Source organism: Mya arenaria, chromosome 3 (genome assembly GCF_026914265.1).
Source record: "Mya arenaria isolate MELC-2E11 chromosome 3, ASM2691426v1".
Taxonomy (NCBI): domain Eukaryota; kingdom Metazoa; phylum Mollusca; class Bivalvia; order Myida; family Myidae; genus Mya; species Mya arenaria.
Genome location: NC_069124.1, coordinates 42,254,835 through 42,276,139, shown reverse-complemented (window position 1 = coordinate 42,276,139; position 21,305 = coordinate 42,254,835). Strand labels below are relative to the sequence as shown.

Genomic DNA, 21,305 nt, shown 5'->3' with positions numbered 1-21,305 from the left:
CATGTAATTGTGTGCACATTCTACCATGGACAATGTGCACTTGTACAGCAAGGTCGATATCTCTGACTTGAATACGTGTTGTGTTCTGCCCTTTATTCTCATAAAAATAAAAATGACTGGTGCTCTTTTTTATTTAAATCGTATGTAATGAGTTTTGATAAGAGTGTCACTTTAATTCAATTCTCAGCTCTGGCCTTAAATTTATCACGTGAAATTATTTAATGATTGAAAAAAGTCCCCAAACTTCAATTAATATTTCAGGTAAGACCATCCATTTCAAATAAATGAAGCGCAATTGACACCATTCCAAAGTAAATATTAACTTTTAACAATTCGCTCAAATGACATTGACAATAAAAAGTTGTTGTGAAAATAAGCCGACTTGGTCGTCTTATCTTACATAATAATGCACCAGTCATTCGTAACCACGCCCCCCCCCCCCCCCAGGTCCGGGGAATAGCGGGGACTTTGAATTTCGGTCCAGCCAAGCCCGGACAAAGCCTCCGCTCTGCGGGGACAATCTGCTGGTAAACCCCGCGCCAAATGCCCCCGTACCCAAGGGACCCTAGATAAGGCCAATTTCCCGCTAAATTTGGCATGAAGACAAAACCAGCGCAGTCACCCGGGACCACCTGAAAAGTAAAAACACGGCCCATTTCACCGGCTATCCCCGGTATATCCCCGGACCTGGGGGGGGGGGGGGCGTGGTTACAATTGACTGGTGCATAACATCATAACATTCCCTATGTTTGACGCGATGGGTTCATATTGGTAAAGGAGTGAATTCAACCTGTTTGTTTATATAGCGAAAACAAGTAATTGTATCCCATTGTTTTTCCTACCCTTAGCAAAAAAAGAAGTTTGTCAAAAGATAGAAAGTCTCTTTTAGGGAAAGTTCAGGGTTTTAAAAATTCATTATGTCTTCTTCCACTATACATTTGAAACAAAATGTTTTAACATTCATTTGTTTTTGCATCAGCAATAGGAAAATACAGGTTTGTATACAACAATAAAGCCATCCTACAATGGATCTATCGTTGATATTTCTTATAATAGTATACCAAATAATAACCTCCGAGTCGGCAGAATGTTTTGTATTTCTAAAACATTCCTTAAGCTTTTCAGATAATGTTTAAATCATTGCTTTTGGTTTTTAAGCTTTGTTTTGAATTATATACAGTCAAGTAGTCATAGGCTCAATAATTTACGGACTTTAAAACGTAAATATTGCCTATTGTAGATTGCATAATAATATTCTATTCAGGTAATATCGATTCCGATAAAATATCAGTTTAACGTCACCTTTTATGTAATCATATTGTCTTGTTTCTAGTATCACTTTTAATAAATTTTACCAATCCCAACATTTATAATACTGTCGATACAATAAAATCAATACAATTTATATATCAATGCAGAAATGTATTGCAGGTTCATGAGTTGAAGTTGGAGTATAAAACACATATTCTTTCAATCTTTAACTGGCAAAGAAAATGAAATTGTAAAATTTTCAAATCTTTACATCGTTAAAACGGAGTCAGAACGTCACATTTGAAATGTTAATTATCCACTTAAAGCACAGTTTCTTCTGGATTCTTCACCCTCGTATATTTGTAAATGGGGTTCTCTGTAAACAAATTAAAATTCTACTTAAAAATCGATGTCAAGTTGCAAGAAACAAATGGTAACAACTTATGGTGTATTTGGATGGGATATTAATTTAATTTTCTTTCACTCTTTGTCTTCGTGAAGTCTCAAGAGAAGAGTTTGTAATAAATGTGTACATTTTATAAACAATTGTTGTATACTTTGATTTGTAAACAATACTCAACATATTACTTTATATTTTTTAGGAATACACCACCTTCTGTAATAATGTATATCCATAGTTAATACCTTTTTTGACATTTTCCGCGTGGTACATCTGTGACTTTGAACTGGACTCATTCAACGGCATGTTCACGTGCAAATTGTAAGATCTGAAACAAAACGTTAAATGTATCTATAGTTAACACTGCAGGGTAGGGTAATGGTTTAGTCATTTAATGCAAATCCTTCAAATTGAAACACTGTTTTCAAGACAATTATACATTTGCACCGAGCAAAACAAACCAACGTGCAGTTTTGTGTGTTTATAAAGCACTTGTGTTGTGTTTGTTATTTAAAAAAGGCATTTACATTACTTTAGGGTAATTTGTAGTATTTTTCTCATTTCCTTCGAATGGTAAATACCTTAATTCTTAACTAGGCGATAGATACAATCCAATAAAATAATTCATTTTTCTTAATACTAAATATGCACTATAACATATATATAAGATGTATCAGACGAAACATCTGGCGATTTGATCTCAAATATTACCTGATATATGCACGTTTTCACGTCTATCAGCTTCAATGAATTGTTTACATGTTTTAATCTTACCTATTGTCTCCATGATCTGAAAATGAAATGAATACAATGATAAGAATATTAATCGCTATATATGTTTATCAGTGTTTCCGTATAATTCAATATATATAAATAAATGTGCATTGATGAAATATACCGATGTTATTCATATTTGAAATACATTTTGTAAGCAGACATTTCTAGAGGATAATACACGAGTTGTGTAACTTAATACGGAATTTTCCTAAACTGGTTTTCTGCATTTGGTGATTATAACAAAAACTGTTTTCGACCTGTTTTTTTTAGCATTAAAACTGTGTTCTTACAGTGTATTTATGTAAATCTAATGTATCTGTTACACATATTATTTTCCGGACACGGTCTTTGTTTAAAACGGAACCATTTCTCAAAAAGTGTTAAATATTCGACCACAGTCGAACTTGACCGACCTGTATTTTTGTAAAATAAGCATGTGTGCCAGACCTTATTCAAACATAAGCCAACCTTTTCGTAAGTTATTGTCCGTACACTGTTACTCTAGCAAATTTCAAGTTGAAGAGGAGCCATAGATTCGTTAAAACTAAGTGGTTTGTAACCGAAGTGGAAGTTGACCTATATTTTATGGTGTACCATACAATAATAAATCAATCGACCTTTTCTTGAGAAATGTTCGAAAACGTTGTTGGTTTTTTTTGGAAAAACTGATTTGAAAAGGGGCCATAACTTTGCAAAAATCAATGCATGTATAAATTACACAATTAAGTTTATAACTAACTAAAACTATCGTAAACCGCTATCTCCGTTGGCATGGGCACGTCTTCGAACGTCTGGGCTACGGTTGTTTCGGTGTTTTCAGTACCAAGTCTATGAAATGAAAAGGATAATAGTATTGTTCCACATCCATTTAAAGGCCTAGTTTAAGCCTGTATAAGTGCCCCCCCCCCCCCCCTCCACACACACACACACACACACACACACACACACACACACACACACACACACACACACACACACACACACACACACACACACACACACACACATCGGTGTATAGTACACAACCTTTATGTATGGATCTTAGTCTACTTGCCTTGATCCCTCTTATCAGATCTCCAGTCTGAGTATCCTGCTGTGCAGTTTTGGAGGTTTCATTATAATATCTGACCCTAAATGGCCCTAAACCAATAAACCAATATACAGGAAATTGGCCCTAACTGTGACACCAGTGCAATTAGCAGAAGATGAACAGCAGGGGATCGTCATGCCAAACATTCCTTATACTAGGCCTTTAATGCATGTCACTCATGTGTTGTAGATTTAAACATAGAAACCAGTGACATAGATGGTCCTGTTTTGCAGATGCACACTTTACTCCCGAATAAGATTTACCACAATTAACACTATTGTGGTACATTTACTAAAACGATAATTTAATGTCGAAAACAATGGTTCTTATGAATGATAGCGAGTTTAATTTGAAAAAAAAAATGTGCAGAAAACACGGTATTTTTACCTTATGAGACGATTGTAGATCACAGTAAATATTTAAGCACTCACCAATCATTTAGCTATTAAACACACGGTTACAATCATGTTATCAGTTATTATTATTTTCCATAAATGCATTATTTATTAAGAAGTTAAAGGTTTATTACTGAAATTGTATGTCTGTAAAACACGTGTATGTATTGATTTTGAATAAGAGTGTCATTTTAAGTCGAATTTGATTTCATAGCGTTTCCCTCCTTCTGCTTTGAACTTCATATTAAGCAACGTATATTTTTATAACGTTTAATTATTAGCACCATAAATAAGCATAATCATGGATAAGCATAATCATTTAAAGCTTCATTCAAAAGATTTTTAATTATTTGCAATTCAAAATATATATGCAAAAACTACCCGAATTTATAGCTATACCGTTTGAGTTTTAATACAGTTAATCAAAATCTCAGACTTGTAAAGCATATTTTATTGTAAACTAGCTGTAATAATGCCTGCTGAGAACAAATACTTCCAATAGTAGTATTCAATCCTGGTACTAATTGGATCTAAAACGATGTAGCTAATCGGGTTGTGATCTGTATAGTAACTGAAGTCAATGGTAGTATCAGCCGAATAAGCCTTAAATTGCATATTGAATACCATCCCTTGTTTCATATTTTAGTCAATTGAATCTTACAACTGCAAATCTAAAATATACATAACAGGGTGAGGAATCACGCAGTGGCGAATCTACCGGGGGGGGGGGGGGGGCACATAGGGCCTGTGCCCCCCACCCCTCCCAGCGGGCCGGCAAGTAATGTTTTTTGGGGGCACATCTTTATTAATTTAACTGTGCAAATAAGTTGTTTTGTCACAATTTAAATTTTATATAAGCATTTGAGCAAATAAACAACCTGATTATTGATTATAATATAGTAAACGAAACGAAATTGTCTATAGTTTATAAGTAGCGGTGCCCCCCCCCCCCCCATTAAGAAAGTCCTGGATCCGCCGCTGATCACGTGACTTCAACGGGGTTCTCATATGGGTCACAACGCTTCAAAATCGATGTAAACGAGCAAAAAAGTGACATTAATTCCTTAATTAACTTTTTTTGGGAAAAAAGTATATATTAGGAAAGTATGAATATAGGAATTAACCTCAATTTCTTGTTTGTTTACATCGTCAATAACCCGTGATGACCAATGTGAGAACCCCGTTGAAGTCACGTGATTCCTCGCCCTGCATAAGCTCGTGATATTCATAAACAAAATAAAAAGATATAGCAAAATTTTCTGTCGGTACATGCTTAAGAGTAAAGATTTGGAAAACTCATGAATGAGTTTCAGAATTTCAAACACTCACGCGGATTGCCTAGCAGGATGATCTGAAATAAAAGAAGATCGGTTAAAATACAATGAAAACACATTTGAAACAGATGAAATAGTACTCATGTGTGTGCCCATTTGCGTGACTTAAATCTTAAAACAAACAAAATAAGACTTTTGAGACAAAAAGTTTATGGGAATCTGGTTCAGAACGCATTAAAATTTTGCATCTGTTTAATTTAAACATATTTTACTCAACACACACAAACAAACTACACAGAATATGCACACTCATACACAAGTTGTATATAATATTGAAATTGATTGAAACGAAAGCATTACTTACAGGGTTCTTCTTCGTTTGTTTGCAAACTAGTAACACGCTTAGTAATGTCGCCAAATTAATTGACACTTTCCAATCAACACTGTTTTGTGGCTTTGTGGTGATTGCAAAAGATATTTGCATTCATGTAACTAGGACGTGATTTTGAGGCACTATACACTATTTCATGTATCTTTCTTATTTGAAAGAATATTATTAAGAAGCCACAAGACATTGTTCAGTAGATCGCGTGGAAAATTTTGAGATCAAAACAAATTCATATTGTCGAAAAAAAGGCAAAAGGAATTTTAACAAAACATTAAATTTTCCGTCGTAAAATTTGCTATAGTCCTTTTTTAAAAGTAAAACGTCTTGCATGGCAACCACTCTTTGTAGAGTGTACAATGCCATGTAATGTCTTGTTTGTGGAGTTTTGTGCTGTTGTTCCATGTTTCTGGTTTGTGATTTTTTGTTTTTGTGTTTGTGTTTGTGTTTTGGGGTTTACCCTGTGCCATTAACCGGGGTTTATGTTTAAGTTGTCGGGTACAGAGCTTGTTTCTGAAGTTTTTTCATATATATATTGTTTTGAATATTGATACTGCAATATCAAAGTTTAGCCTAAAACTTTTAAATGAACTTTACGAATGACGCCATGCAGATATGACATTGCTCTTGTTACTGATTTGGTTGAATTGAAAGGATTGAAATATGTATTGTTTTGTAGGTTTTCAAAGCTACTGCGTGTAACTCATAAATATGACGCCAATGTATCTTGATGTTGCCAATATATGTGATGTATGTTATGTGACGTTATTTTTAAAAAGTTCTAATTCTAAATATAATTCCATGCAAGTATAAGTGTTTTGTATGTGTCTGAAATGTCTAGAGTAATTATCAAACTTTTATATTTAATCATGTGATTATATTTTCGTCATTGCCATTTAGATTTAAAAAATCCTAGAAATAAATTGACCAAAAGTTTTTTTGATTCTAGAAATCTTAGTTTTTAGACAAAAAAAAACACCGATTAAAGTCATTCCCTTGTTCGTTTGGTAAACACTGTATATTAAAATTGACAACTATATATGTTGTGATTATACAGATGTACTGCTTAACATAAACGTCTATATGACAGAAAATAAGATCATGTACGGACTTACAAAATAATTATTTGATAAAATCGTACATATCAGTTAAATATATTGTAAGGATATTCTTACATGTGTTCTTTAAAATGGAAGCGTTGCGATGGAGGAAGTATTTCCGTCTGAGAATGACTACAACGATTACTACGGCCGCGATCGCTCCGATAGCTCCACCAATCGCCCCTCCAACCGTATTTGGACTAGTCTCGGTGTGATCTTCTATCAAAAACAAAATGTATTTTACATCTGGAATCTTGTTTTGTGATGATCTTAAATTACAATAATTCAAATAAATCATATTTTATGTTTTTCTTAATTTTACATCCAATAACTTCATTTGATTTTTTTTAAAACTAGTTAGTTGGAATATTTCAAGGCAGTTTGTCAGAAAATGTAAAACGTGCGAACATTTTACGGACAGTTTAGCTATCCATGCTATGCTCTCTTGTACTGTAAAAAAATGGAGAAAGCCCGGAAAAAGGTCATTGACGCGCTTATGGAAGTGATAGGTTTTGATGAGTTCAAACATTTCGTCAGCTTGCCTGTTATTGGATCAGAGTAAAAGCCTGGTGTCACATGCTCTTGAATTTCGAAACATAGTACACTCTGCAATTATTATTTGGTAAAATTTATATGTGATATGGTTTAGCATTGTGAAGGGTCGTGTTATAAAATGCATATCTCTAAGCTGCTTAGTTACATGTGTCTATGATACTTGTACATCTAATTTAGTGGAGTGTAACCTTGCCAGTATTTATTTGTCAACAATGGTCCTACTTGAATTTCAATTAATATATTACAACGTAATAGAAATGCCTTGTATTCTGCCACCCATCTGTCTTGTGTTTTCGTTTTCGTGCAAGGTAGATCCTATGTTGGCTAAAGATATGGAATTTAAATATAATATTTATTTCATCTTTGACGTAGAAACAATCACTACGTGATATATATCTTTGTCATATCTGCTGAAAATGGGTCTTTGCATGGCATCCTTTGATAAGCATATTTAAACCTAGAGAATATTTACTCAAAAAAGATAAAAAATAAAAAAAATAACTGGCAAAATTAACCACTAGTCTATTTGTCACATGTTTAGAATGTAGCCTATGTCAGAAAATTGTTAATATGTGATATTAATTAGTATGATGGAATTTTACTGTATGTGTATATGTGTATAAATTATATGTTAAACTCTTCAGAAATGGAGGAATAAAAGATATATATAACTATTATTGTTAACACCAGATGGTTTTTCAAAGATTGAATATATACAAACGGTCAATTTAAAGTAGTTTGTTCTCTATTTTAACCGTTGACTTTATTTTGATGAAATGTTCAGTTTTGTTTTCAAAGCTTATTTGAAGATCTCGGTTTCATGGCATACATTATGTTTTTATCATTAACCTTGTAGATATGAGTTTTGTCATTATGTGAATTAAACTACTTACACCTTTTAAAATACTTAAGAATAAAATATAAAACAAAACCTGAAGCATGTGCTTAACTAAAGTCCGTTATGCACCAGTCAATTGTAACCACGCCCACTGCCCAGGTCCGGGGTTAAAACGGGGATAGCGGGGGAAATGGGCCGTGTTTTTTACCTTTCAGGTGGCACCGCCGTGCCCAGTGAATTCGGTGTGTGTGTGTGGGGGGGGGGGTCGCGCCGAAAATAGCATGGAATGGGCCTTACCTAGGATGTCACCGGAGTGTAGGGGCATTTGGCGGGGATTTTACCAGCAGTTTGTCCTCGCAGAGATTGGCTGGACCGAAAGTCAAATTCCCCTCTATTCCCCGGACCTGGGGCCGCGGTTACAGTTGACTGGTGCATGGATGAGGGGGGGGGGGGGGCAGCGGTATTAACATCAATTGTCCCAGCATGCTTTATTTAAGCATTATTATTTTATGAAAAAAATATATCATGTATCCTACCGTAAGGAATGAGGAGATAGTTAGGAGCTATTATTTGTATCTCTCTCCTTCGGGATGTTTATACCAAAACAATTGCTAACCTATAATCCAAGCCATTTAGTGCGACAAGGTTTTTACAGGAATTTTTACTAATTGTTTAAAACCTTCCTTTATGTTTTTTTATACTATGTCGCATATAATTGTTGATTAACTTTATCAATATATACTATACTTAAAAATTATTAAGTAAAGTTAACTAAGTTAGTACTAACCTATAACTGATAAAGTTGTTAGTGTTATGGTGTCTGATGAGGCAGAATTTCCTAAGGAGTTTCTTGCAGTCACCTTGACTTCATACGTCGTCCCTGGCTTCAGGTTAAATAGTGTGTGGTTAGTGTGACCTGTTTCTACATCCTCTTTTTTCCATATGACTGTCGAAATATCCCTAAACTGGACAACAAATGTCTGTGGATGTCCTCCGTCAAAACCTGATATCCATGTTAAATTGACCGAAGATTCCGTCACTCTGTCCGAAGACTTTAAATTATGTGGAACACTTGGCACTCCTGGCAAAAACAAATGGAAAAAGTATGAAAGTAAGAACCAAACTTTGACCATGCTTATAAATGAATTAGAATATACATAATAGGGTATGGACGGAAAGTTGGTAAAGATAATTGGTAGGAACAGTTGTAGATGATACAATGACCTTGACCATTCGTTCTTTCCCTAATCGACTTGTGTGTCAATAAACAAGCTGACATCGTCAAGACTATAGATGGTTATAAGAAAGAAAATTAAGGTTATTTTAAGAATATTGAATAAGTATCTTTTGGAATTGTTTTACGGTAAATCTTTAAAAAAACTGAAAGTTTATAATTATTCATTGCATACGGCGCCATAACTCCATTTTAACCCAAGTTTCGTCAAATGTCACTGTTGGCTCAAAGAGCACAACACTTTTTCTAATGCACCAGTCAATTGCAACCACGCCACCCCCCAAGGTCCGGAGAATAGTGGGGACTTTGAGTTTCGGTCCAGCCAACCCCGGCTAAAATCCCCGTCCTGCGGGGACGAACAAATGGTAAAATCCCTGCCAAATGTCCCCGCACCCCAGGGACACTAGGTAAGGCCCATTCCCCGCTATATTTAAAGCGAAGACAAAACCGCCGCATTCACCCGGCACTGCGGGGCCACATGAAAGGTAAAAACACAGCCCATTTCCCCGGCTATTCCCGGTATACCCCCGGACCTGGGGGGCCGTGGGAACAATGGACTGGTGCATAACATTTTTATATTCAATAATCAGATGTCTATAATTCGATTGGGAATTATCAGGTGTGATACAGATATAAAAATAGAATAAATTGTGTGAGTACTTATTGGACAGTCTGCATAAACGTTTTGCAGTGAAAATCAACGTCACCCAAGGGAACTGAATTGAACAATTTTATAAAAGAGACAAAATGTTTTTAAGGCTTTCTGTTTTATATATAAATAAGTTTTATTGTTGTTAGAAAAAAGCCATACACACCTTCTGGTTTGAGGAAAAAGGTATCTGTGATTGAGCCAAGTTCGTTGCTTACGTTAACTCTGTATTGCCCAAAGTTAATCTCTTTGACATCAATGAATGATATATTTGTCTGAAGGCTGTTTTGAGACAATGTTATGGCAATATCGCTTGTGTTAAATAGTACCGTCCAATGATCGGTTTGTAGATCGTGTCTTTCCCATGTTACATCTGAGGCGCTTGGACGTGGGTAAGCGATGAAGTTAAAAGTCAACGTTGCTGAGCTGCTTGTTCCGGCTGTGACGTTAAGTATGGTCGGTGATGTGTGTGAAACACGGGGAGAACCTTAAATATAAAAGAACAGCAAGCTTTCACCATTCATGTTAATTAAACAACTAGTTCGTGTATTCAGATACGACCCTGTTTTCAGCATTGATTTGACTTTCATATACTACGTTCAAACACTTTCAGACGACATTTCTTAAAAAGGCGACGCCCCCACCTTAAAATCAAGTATAAAAGCATTGGTACTAAACGTTGAGACATAATCTGTTTGCAATGAAATTGTCAAAGCTACGGGACGGATTTTTGAAAATATTACTTTACATCAAAACGCAAGTTACATCTGTAAACTATGCATTGTAAAAGTGAGCCAAATTCAGTCTACTACTACAAACATGTTCAGCACAAAACAACAATACCTTGTACACTAATGAATACGAAATGAGCATATTTGGGCAAAATAATTGACCATTTTGAATATTGCCATTTTCATCCAAGAGTAGTATGCCAAGCATGAACACGAAACTATAAAAGTGAAATGACTTTGTGCTGTAAGAAAAGGCGGTTCATGATGTCAAAATTCATTTAATTTCACTTTACAATAGACGGAATCGTAAATGCTTTCTAACGATTAAATATTGGTGACGCTTTTTTCAAGGAACAGTCTCTGATAGGGGTTAAATATCAAAGCAGTTATCTACCAACTTCAACTAACTTTGCTTTGTTTAAAGCAATTCCGTGGTCATGCATATACACATATGAATTCAGTTGTATATATGATTAAGTGTCCGGCTAATACGCCAATGGCTCGTACAATGTGGAAATTAAAACGTCATCGGTCGTCTGTTATTTTAGTGACGTAACTCAACAAGTTTTATACGAGCCATACTTATTGGCCTTACTTACATGTGTTAAAAGATGTCTCTGATTACCTTGAATAGTCATATTATTGCTATCAAGCATCAAGTGTTGGCATAACAACGACGAAGCCAACGACAACAACACCAGTGCTATGAAAATACCTCCTTTACGGCTTTTCGACAAACAAGCTTACAAAACCAGACTCATTGTAAACATTGAACAGGTATTAAACCATAACTTAAGTATTTCATGTGTTTTCCTTTTCTATAAAGTGTAGCCAATATGAATGTGTGATACAATTTAGCAAATATATACGTACAAAACAGGTACGTACATTTTACAAATACCTTCAACGTCCTTTTGTCGGAAACACTGTTCAAAAAGTTACTTCCAGTGCAACTGTAGGTCCCTTCATCTTCGCATTGACTGCTAATTAGCACATATTGAATGCTTTGAGTGTTTCTCCCTTCTTTTATAGGTTGACCTTCTTTCTGCAGCACAATATCAGCATCAGGGTAACTGTCGACTTTGCAATCGATTAGAACTGGGACAAACTCGTTAAGAATAACTTCTTCATCATCCGAATTGGCGACTTTAAATTCCGTGATAGCGGCTTTGTCTAATCAATACAAAATGTATATGAAATTGCACCGTAAATAAATACAAATACGCAATGGAGACAAGCCCAGTAGCCTATCTTGTAAAAATAATGCACCAGTCAAATGTAACCAAGCCCCCCCCCCCCCCCCCCCCCCAGGTCCGGGGCTATACCGCGGATAGCCAGGGAAATGGACTGTGTTTTTACCTTCCAGGTGGTACCACAGTGCCGGGTGAATGCGGTGGTTTTGTCTTCGCGCCAAAAATAGCGGGGAATGTGCCTTACCTAGGGTCCCTGGGCTGCGGGGGCATTTAGCGCGGATTTTACCAGCAGTTCGTTCCCGCAGGGCGGATATTTTATCCGGGCTTGGCCGGACCGAAAGTCAAAGTCCCCGCTATTCCCCGGACCTGCGGGGGTGTGGTTACAATTGACTGGTGCATAAGCGAGCTTAATAACGGTACAACGGATTTATAAACATAACTTACACATCACTAGAACAACAAAAGAAGTGGAGTTTGATTTCTGAATATCTGATCTTCCTGACGGTGTCAATGTGTTGCTACTGGTCACGGTAAAAGTTCCAGAATGACTTTTTTGAATGTTTGAGAGCGTAAGTGGACTACTGGGTCCCGGTCCAGGATGGGTCCATGTCAGGCTAGGTGTAGGGTTGCCGCTGCTATTGCAATCTAATGAGAAAGTCCAGCCCTCTCTAACCGTTATTGATGATGGGGCATCTGCACCGTCGTACTCACAATCTGGAACACTTGGACCAACTGAAATGCAAATAAGACATCCATTATCAAATAAGGACATATATATTATAACAATTAGTATTTGACTTTATTTTGAAGTTTTGTTTATACCATACTCACACTAGGTCAATTCAGGTCAAATCGCCTTGTGCTGTTATATTTCAGATGATATAAGTAGATGTGTTTTTAAGTTTTATTTGAAATGCATAAATAAATAAAACAAACAAAAATATTTTTTTCATAGCATCAAATGCGTTGTGTTGCGAACTGTACGATAACTATGTCCAATAAATACTCTTCTCTCGTGGAGATAACGTAACAAATTACAAAAGAGGTAAACAAAACGTTCTTTTAACATATCAAAGAAAAATGCACATTCAGTACGCAAACCATTCTCGTTCACCAGAGTGATGACGCTATGCTTGGATTTATCACGATCAAACCTCTGATGAATGAGAATGTAAGCAATCCCGCTTGGCTCGATATTCTTGAGGCTCGAAGTATTTTGGCCGGTCCCTGGAATATCGAGCCAACGAGTTTCGACTGTATGTGCAATATACATATAAACAAAACCTTTTTTAAAGATTATTTGGGACATAAAACATAATGATTATTATGTATGCACTTACAGGTACATGCTTTTTAGGTTAAAAAGCTGAGAAAATGTTGAAAAAAAGCATCTCACATAAATGTCAATAAAATACTACGTACGTTTCAATATAAATTGTACATAACAAAATCACCTCCAGGAAACTATTGCAAAGTGTTGATTACATAAGATACCTAAAACTTATGGATTCCTTGTGTGTAAATGTTTCAAACTATTGAACTATGCTTGCCTTTAAACCAGCATATACCTCTTTAAACAGTGTTGTCGTCAAAGTAATTGTGTTTAAGGACGACATAGGTAGTGTTTATGTAAGATTTCATGTTTTTGATATTGTTTGAAACACGATTTGATCCGATTTTCGTTTATATAAATATTCACAACATAAAAAATTAATTGTTCATGAAGTAAACAATATATATTAATATTTTAACAGCAATAACAGCAAATTCTACTTAAATAATGCACCAGTCAATTGTAACCACGGTTCCCGCAGGTCCGAGGATAGCGGGGACTTCGACTTTCACTCCAACCAATCCCGGGTAAAATCCCCACAGGGCTGGTAAAGTCCCTTTCCAAATTCCACCGCACCCCTAGGTAAGGCCCATTCCCCGCTATTTCCGGCTTGTAAACAAACCCACTGCACTCATAAGGCGCTGCGGGGTCACCTGAAAGGTAAAAAACGGCCCATTTTCCCCCGTTATCCCCGGTATACCACCGGACCTGGTGGCGTGGTTACAATTGACTGGTGTATAACGTTTCACCTACACTGTATATTTGCCTGAGGCTTGGTCAAAGATTTAACCGTTGTTTCACCATTCTTGCCCTCACACCAGATTAACTCTCCCTGGTCATCTCTTGAAGGGTTGTACGTCAGAGTGCTGGTTGTAATATAGTTGACCGTAAAAGATTGGCGAAATCCCCAGATACGTCCACTTCCTTGAAACCAGGACACTGATGCAGCCGGTCGGCTTTCGGACGTAACGCAGGAGAAATTAAAAGGTACGCCGTCTACCAGGTTCACCGGGTTAAAATTTGGTGTCAAAATCACCTCAGTTATTGGCACCACACTTGACGCCGCACTGAAGTGCGCGCCTGTTATGGAATAAATCAAACAAATAGACATCGATTACCCACAGAGACTGTTTACATGTTATAATATTAAAAAGACATTAGTTGAGAACTTTCACTCTGACATTTTTGGAGGGGCATTACCGCCTACGTAGTGTTCTTGTTTCTTTACATATTTTTATTTAAAAGTACATTCATTGTTTTTAAATCTGAATTCTGAGTTAGTATCATAAGAAAAATTCATTTATTTGAATGATTACATTTTATGAATAAGTCCAATTAAGCTTTATCAATTTTTACAAGAAAAAGGTTGATTTTTAAGCATTATATTAGCTATAAAAATGTATAGTTACATGACATTATGTATATTTTCTTCAAAACTGAACGGTAAACTATCATAAATTGTCTTTTAAATTGTTCATTAGACATCATAGAAAATATTTAAAATGATTTCAGCAGGTTGTCTTATTATTAACTATTTTTTTATGAATTGATAAAACTGCTATATATTTTCAAACATCGAAATACTGCTCTGTTCCGAAGACTCACAAGATCAATCAAAATGATTTTTTCCATGTGTATCAATAATATGTTCGGTTGAACTTCAGTTTTCTGTTAACTGAAGTTTATTTTACCAGAAACTGTTGTGTTTATTTCATAATCTCTGATAATGAGAAAAAAAATCAAATATTTTTAATTCACAGTAAAAAATCTTCAAAATTTGGATAAAAGTCCCATAGTGTACCATGATAATTAAACTATGTTGTCGGTAAAAGCTTTATAAAAGTGTGTTTTACTTATAAATACCTTAATTCAGTTTAAATAATTATGGCCTTTAAGGATTTTTGATTTCATATAGATTTCCTGTTATATTGAGCGTTGTCAATTTTTGTTGTTGTTTTGTATTATGTACAATTACTACTTCTATTTCCAAACTTAATTTTTTTGTCTCATTTGTCAAATTGAATTGTTACATATTTAAGTGAAAACACACACACACACACACACACTATTTTTAAAGATGCACTCTTACTCCCAAATAAGACTTATCACAATTAATATTATTGTTTTGATTTTTTTAAATGGGTTGATAGATACAAAAAAAACAATGTTTCTAATGAATTAAGGATCTTGAGTTCAATTTGCTAATAAAAATGAACATAAAACATGGTATTTTTGCCTTGTGATACTATAGTAGACCACAGTAAATCTTTAAGCAATCACGAATCATTTAATATTTGTCATGCTTTCTGCTATTATAAACAGGGTCACAAGCTTGTAATCACTAAACAATATTTCAGTAAATGCATTATTTAGTAAGTAGTTATTGTTTTATCAGTCAGTTTGATGTGTGTTATAAATACAATTATATGTATTGATTTCAAATAAGAGTTTCACTTTAAAGATGCTCATTTAAAGATAATGAACAGACACACAAAAACTAGACACATTTGATACTAATTATATGAATGATTATTGTTTAGGTGACCTCTGATTTGTTTTGGAGATATTCATGAATGGGTGTTATTCTTTGTTGTCTTCAGTTTCTTATACATTTAAGGATTTTTATAATTGCTTTTCTGGTATATATTACAATGTAATTTAATGCAAATGAAAACACACTTTAAACTAGACACATTTGATACTAATGATATAAATGATTATTGTTTACATGTACTCTGATTTGTTATGAAGATATTCATAAAGGGGTGTTCTTCATGTTATTATTAAATTTGGACTTGATTTAGTATTGCTTTTCTGGTATATATTCATTAAATGCACAAATAAATTATTTTAAGTGTTCAGTATCACTTTCACACATTGTTTACTATTATTTTTTTGCATATTTGGCCTATTTATGCTTATATGTGCATTGTTGTATTTCAAAACCTTTGTGAAAAATAGAAACAGTATTATTTCTTTCATACATAGTCTGATACATATTCAGTTTGAATGCGTTATTTTTATCATATTTAAAAAAAATGCCATTGTCCAATAAGACACGTGTTGTTTTTGTGTTAATATCATTATCAACTAAAAACATCCATTTTCAACTCTTCTTTACCATGTAAATGAAGATATTAACATTATAACTCCATTGAACAGATTTTTATGCAATTTTACGTTAAATTTTAGTATTATTAAACAGCTTAAAACAAGGCATGTTATGTTATAAATGCATTTCATCTAGTAAACAATGTTTACTTTTTATATAACTGTTCAATAATTATGTTCTATTTATGTTTGCAACTTTCAGACGAAATGATAATGTTTATTAAAGTACTACAAAAATTGTTAAATTGTGTTTTTATATCACTTCTGTATGATGAATGAGGAAACTTATTCTTCCCTACAAGTTGTCATACCAGCATGGTGACGTTGCCCCCTCCCCCTATATGATTAGAACTGCAGTGTACATGAACAATAACTCTATTTCAGTGTATTGCAAGAGTTATTCCCTTTGTACCTTTTCCTGTCTGGAGCATAACTAGAATACTACTTTTTGGAATTTCATTAAACATCATTCAGTGTTATTTAGCACAACGAGAGGAAGTGCAGTGCACAATGACTATAGCTGTATTTCAGCTTATTACATAATTATTGCCCTTTGCCGCTTTTTCTTGACCAGAGCATTACTTTAAAACTATTTATGGTATTGAAATAAAACTTGGTATATGGATAGGTGGCAATGACAAAAACTACAGTGCACAAGTACCCTAATTATGTCGTGTTCATTAATGTACCACACCCCTAATGAAATGTTCAACTTGAAACTCTTCAATTCCAATGCTTTTGCCTATGTTGTCAAGCAGAATACTACAAATATTTTGAGAATTTCATGGATGCGGTTCGTTGCACCATAATATGCTTGTTGGCCTTGACATTCCTTGTTTTTCAACATATAACAAATGCATAAACTATTAAACGGCGCCGTTTGATGCTTTGCATCAATGGTCTTTCTTGTTAAGGCTAGAAACACTATGAACTATAAGCGGAAAAGTAGGGAAAAATAGGGCTATAAAAAGCAAAAAGTAGGGATAGTAGGGCTCTTTACTTACCTTTTTTATGCGAACAAATGACTACTAGATCAATTCTCCCTTCCAATAACTCATTCATCTGCCCCTGAATACACTTCACCCGTGAGATTTAGTCCACGGAAGAAGAAAAGTTTATTTTCATATGCCATGCTTCAATTTCGGCTTGGTTGGGTGTAGCCCTTTTTGTATAATTCTGTGTTTTAAAGGTTATATTGGGTTTTCAATAACCATGTAAGAAACATGCGCTACAACCAAAGAAGCAAAAAGTAAAGCATGACATTTGAACTATGAGTTAACTTTTCTTCTTCAGGGGCAGATGAATTAATTATCGGAAAGGGCAGTTAGAATTGCTTTATTGACAATGGGCATATTGACCAATACCTGGCTTTTTTTCACAAACAGGCTCAAGAATTGACTCAACTGAGTTCACCAAGTTTCACAAAAAAAACAAACAAAGATTTATACAAGAAATATTGGCTTCACTCAAACAAGCCAAATTGTAGCAAGGCATTTCAACTTAAAACTTTTCTACTATGGGGGACTAAATCTCCCAGATGAAATGCCTTTCAGGGGCAAGCATGCATGCTATATCCCCCGCCGGCGGAAAAATCCTCCGCAATTCCAACCCATCACATGGCCCCCGCCGGGGGATCCATATCCCCAGGAATTTTTATTTTATTTATTTATATATATTTTTTTAATAGCTCAAGGATGACAGTGTCCATAGTATTATGAGTGTGAAATTCCATGAAGGACCATGATGACTGAGTCCAAAATTTATTTAATTAGAGTGCGTTTCTGTATTTATTCTTATATCATAAATGTAGATATTGCTGTGTAAAAATCCCCTGGTGTAATAGCAAAATCCTCTGGAATTCAGACCTAAATCCCCTGGCAAGCCTCTTAAAAATATGGCATGTATGGGCAGGTAAATTTATTGGAAAGGACAATTGTGATGTACATGTAGTTATCTTTGCTTATAAACCAGTGCTTCAAGAGGGATTCAGCCACAAGATGTTGAGATGAACCTGGAAATGGTGTCTCAGACTTGTCAACATGCACCACTCATTCTCATCATAGAAACCCTCTTGCAACACTGGAGACCTCCTGCATCAAACTAATCCTACAAAATTACTAGAAATGGCTTCTTATTAAAACCAAGATTTAGATTAATTCAATCAATGCATTCTGACAGTTAAAACTATTTGTACAAAAAAAGTAGGGATAGTAGGGCTTTTTCAAGAAAAAGTAGGGAAAAGAAGGAGCTTAACAAAAAAGTAGGGAAAAGTAGGAAAAGAAGGGCCCGCTTGAAAGCCTGAATATAGGAATAACTGTGATGTAAACTTGAACTTTTTGTTTCAAATTAATTTTAATGGTAAAGGTTTTGATCTGCACTGTTAACAGTAAGTCTTTCAATTGAAGTAATCAAATATATGTCTTATGTGAAATGGTTTTCTTTCGTGTATTGATTGTTTAAGGAAAAGCATCAATTTGACGTCCCAGTTGCAGTTATATCGTACATTTAAAGCTGCACTCTCACAGTTAAACCTTAACATAACTTCAATTAAATTGAGTTACAGATATCTGTTCATGTATTTATTTTTTATTTTTGTCTTGGAACGAGCCAATTTATGCAAAGATGCATGGAAAACAGTGATGTAAGACTACTTACAAAAATCAGATCGCAGATTTTCATATTTCAGTTCAAAAATTGATGTTTTATGCATTTTTTAAAATTGTTAGAAACGCTTTTGCCATTAAACATTAATTTTCGAATGGAAATATGAATATCTGCCATCTGATATTTTGTAAGCAGTCTTATTTCACTGGTTTGCTAATATTTACGCAAAAAATGGTTCATTTTAAGACAAAAAAATCAAAAAGGTAGTCAAAACGGCAAATCTGTGAGAGTGCAGCTTTAGGGAAAGCATCAATTTTAAGTCAACAAAAAAATGTCAACAGTTGCAGTTATATCGTACATTTAAATCCAACTGATTTTTCGTCAGCACTCAACGGGACGTTTGACTCTCATTTGGAACTCCTCGGCCATTTTTATCGAAAACAACAACATCAAAAAACACTTCGACAAACTTGTTTTCAAAATAATGTTTTGACATTGCTTCGTCAGACGGCCGTATTCTGAAAACGTTTTTCGAAGTGTTTTAAGAATCTAAACTTTCAAATAAACTTTGATAAAAGACCGAAGGCGGGGCTCCGTAAGCCCCGTAGACTGTGCTATGTTTCATTTTAAAAGGGTGAAGAACTAGGAAAGATATTTTTGTTTAAAGTCATTCGAAGCAAAATGTTGCCTTCCGACGTAGCATTTATGAGGCAGTTTATCACGTGGTGTACACACACTGACCAAGCAAGGCAAAACCTACCTCCATGTCTAATAGTCACGAAGTCTTGACCATTGCTGATGCTTCTGTCCATGCACTTGTATGTCCCACTATCTTTAACTTGGAAATTCCTCAACTCAAAACTAACAATATCATAACTCGAATTTGTGTTATCTCTTACAGGTATTGTTGATGAAGAATCTGTATCCACTCGCTGACAATGGAATATCGAACAGGATGCTATATATTTTGAATCATGATATATCAGTATTGTTATACTTTTCACATCACTTGTACATGATATATGTACATCGGCCCCCACTGGTACATATGTTTTGTCTGTTGTCATGGTTATAATGGCTGAAATGAAACCAAAGCCACATGTACAGTGTATGTGAATGATAACTAAATAACTAAATACACAAACATATTCGTGTATTAGGCCTAAAAATACATTTGGTTCGGGTTACCCGACCCTACGAAATAGGCGCCGATCCTACCGCTTTTATTGTCAGTTGGTAAAAAAAGGAACAATAATAAAACAAATGATGTCTGTGTTTTAATATCTGGGTTAAAACCTTTAAGCTATATTCAGAATATTACACCATTCTAAGATGACAACTACGTGCATATATAATGCCTTATAAAAATCTGAAATAAAGAAGCCTACCTATCCTATCTGTTTTTGAAAAGGATGAAACCCTAATCAAAACTTTTGTTGGCCTAAGTAAAAAGTCATACTAATTTGTGTATTCAAATATTTTCAGCAAAGTTTATCCTTACAATGAATAGAAACGATTACGAGTAAACTATTTACAGGCTTCCCATTATTAATGGAAATAATTGCATGATGTCATACTTCGATTTAAATTATCAAGCAGAGTTAATCATATTAGTATTCTAATATTTGCTTAACAACTTAAATTAATGAACTCACCTGAACATTCCACAGCCATTGCTAGCACATACAACACTATAATAGGCAATATTTCCATAATAAATCATAAATCAAAATCACACAAACACGTTTAAAAACTTTTATATTCAAACGTTTTACCTTTCTCTAGTTAAACTAATTCACAAACCTAGTTCAATATTGATCAGGTTGAATGAGGACGTAAACAGGAAGTTGAAATAAGGTAATGCGATGCTTTTCAAGTTAAATGAGTACGTCAAAGTACGTGAATATACATGTTAATTACCCGATGCACTGTATAAATGTTATTCACTGTTTTTGACTGTTTTACAAAAAGGAATCAAAAGAGTCTGAACGTCATAGGTTAGTCATGGGTATTACCGAGGTTCTAAAAATAGAATGCATATCGTTTAAACTCGTGAATTTCCGATATTGGTTTTGTAATTTGAATTGCTTCATGGAAAATACCGATTCAATGGTTAAATCGCCTATATGATCAAGATCATAACCAGACGTACACGAATCAATATCAGACGTAATCAAACAATGTCGTGATTTGTCTTTTTCGTGTTTGTACAAAATATGTTATCAGGTAATAGAACAGTTGTTGCATGGGCATGGGCCTATCGTCTCGGGACAACAGTTCGAAAGCTACGTACGGGCATGAAGTATTATCGTTTGAAACGAGAGATACGGATGCAGTTGACAATTAATGTAAAATATACAAAAACATGTAATATATATTAGTACA

The 21,305-nt window shown here is 34.7% G+C and overlaps 1 protein-coding gene across 3 annotated transcripts; it reads right to left on the bottom strand.

The window, feature by feature from the left end:
- Nucleotides 1-462: 462 nt before the first annotated feature.
- LOC128228055 (nephrin-like) lies at nucleotides 463-20,885 on the bottom strand. 3 transcript variants are annotated; one of them, XM_052939101.1, is made up of 13 exons: nucleotides 20,576-20,885; nucleotides 19,681-19,998; nucleotides 13,959-14,285; nucleotides 12,317-12,604; nucleotides 11,568-11,852; nucleotides 10,115-10,435; nucleotides 8,853-9,146; nucleotides 6,748-6,888; nucleotides 5,243-5,264; nucleotides 3,168-3,256; nucleotides 2,426-2,441; nucleotides 1,897-1,979; nucleotides 463-1,627 (listed from the first exon to the last, which is right to left on the bottom strand). In XM_052939101.1, exons 1-13 carry the CDS (start codon nucleotides 20,631-20,633, stop codon nucleotides 1,572-1,574), a joined length of 2,298 nt encoding a protein of 765 aa, XP_052795061.1. In that variant the 5' UTR covers nucleotides 20,634-20,885; the 3' UTR covers nucleotides 463-1,571. The 3 variants fall into 3 exon arrangements, 2 of the variants coding, with proteins under 2 accessions (XP_052795061.1, XP_052795060.1); XM_052939100.1 differs by having other exon boundaries at nucleotides 464-1,627; nucleotides 6,748-6,891; nucleotides 20,576-20,884; XR_008259884.1 differs by lacking the exon at nucleotides 3,168-3,256 and having other exon boundaries at nucleotides 1,572-1,627; nucleotides 6,748-6,891; nucleotides 20,576-20,884.
- Between the last annotated feature and the right edge of the window lie 420 nt (nucleotides 20,886-21,305).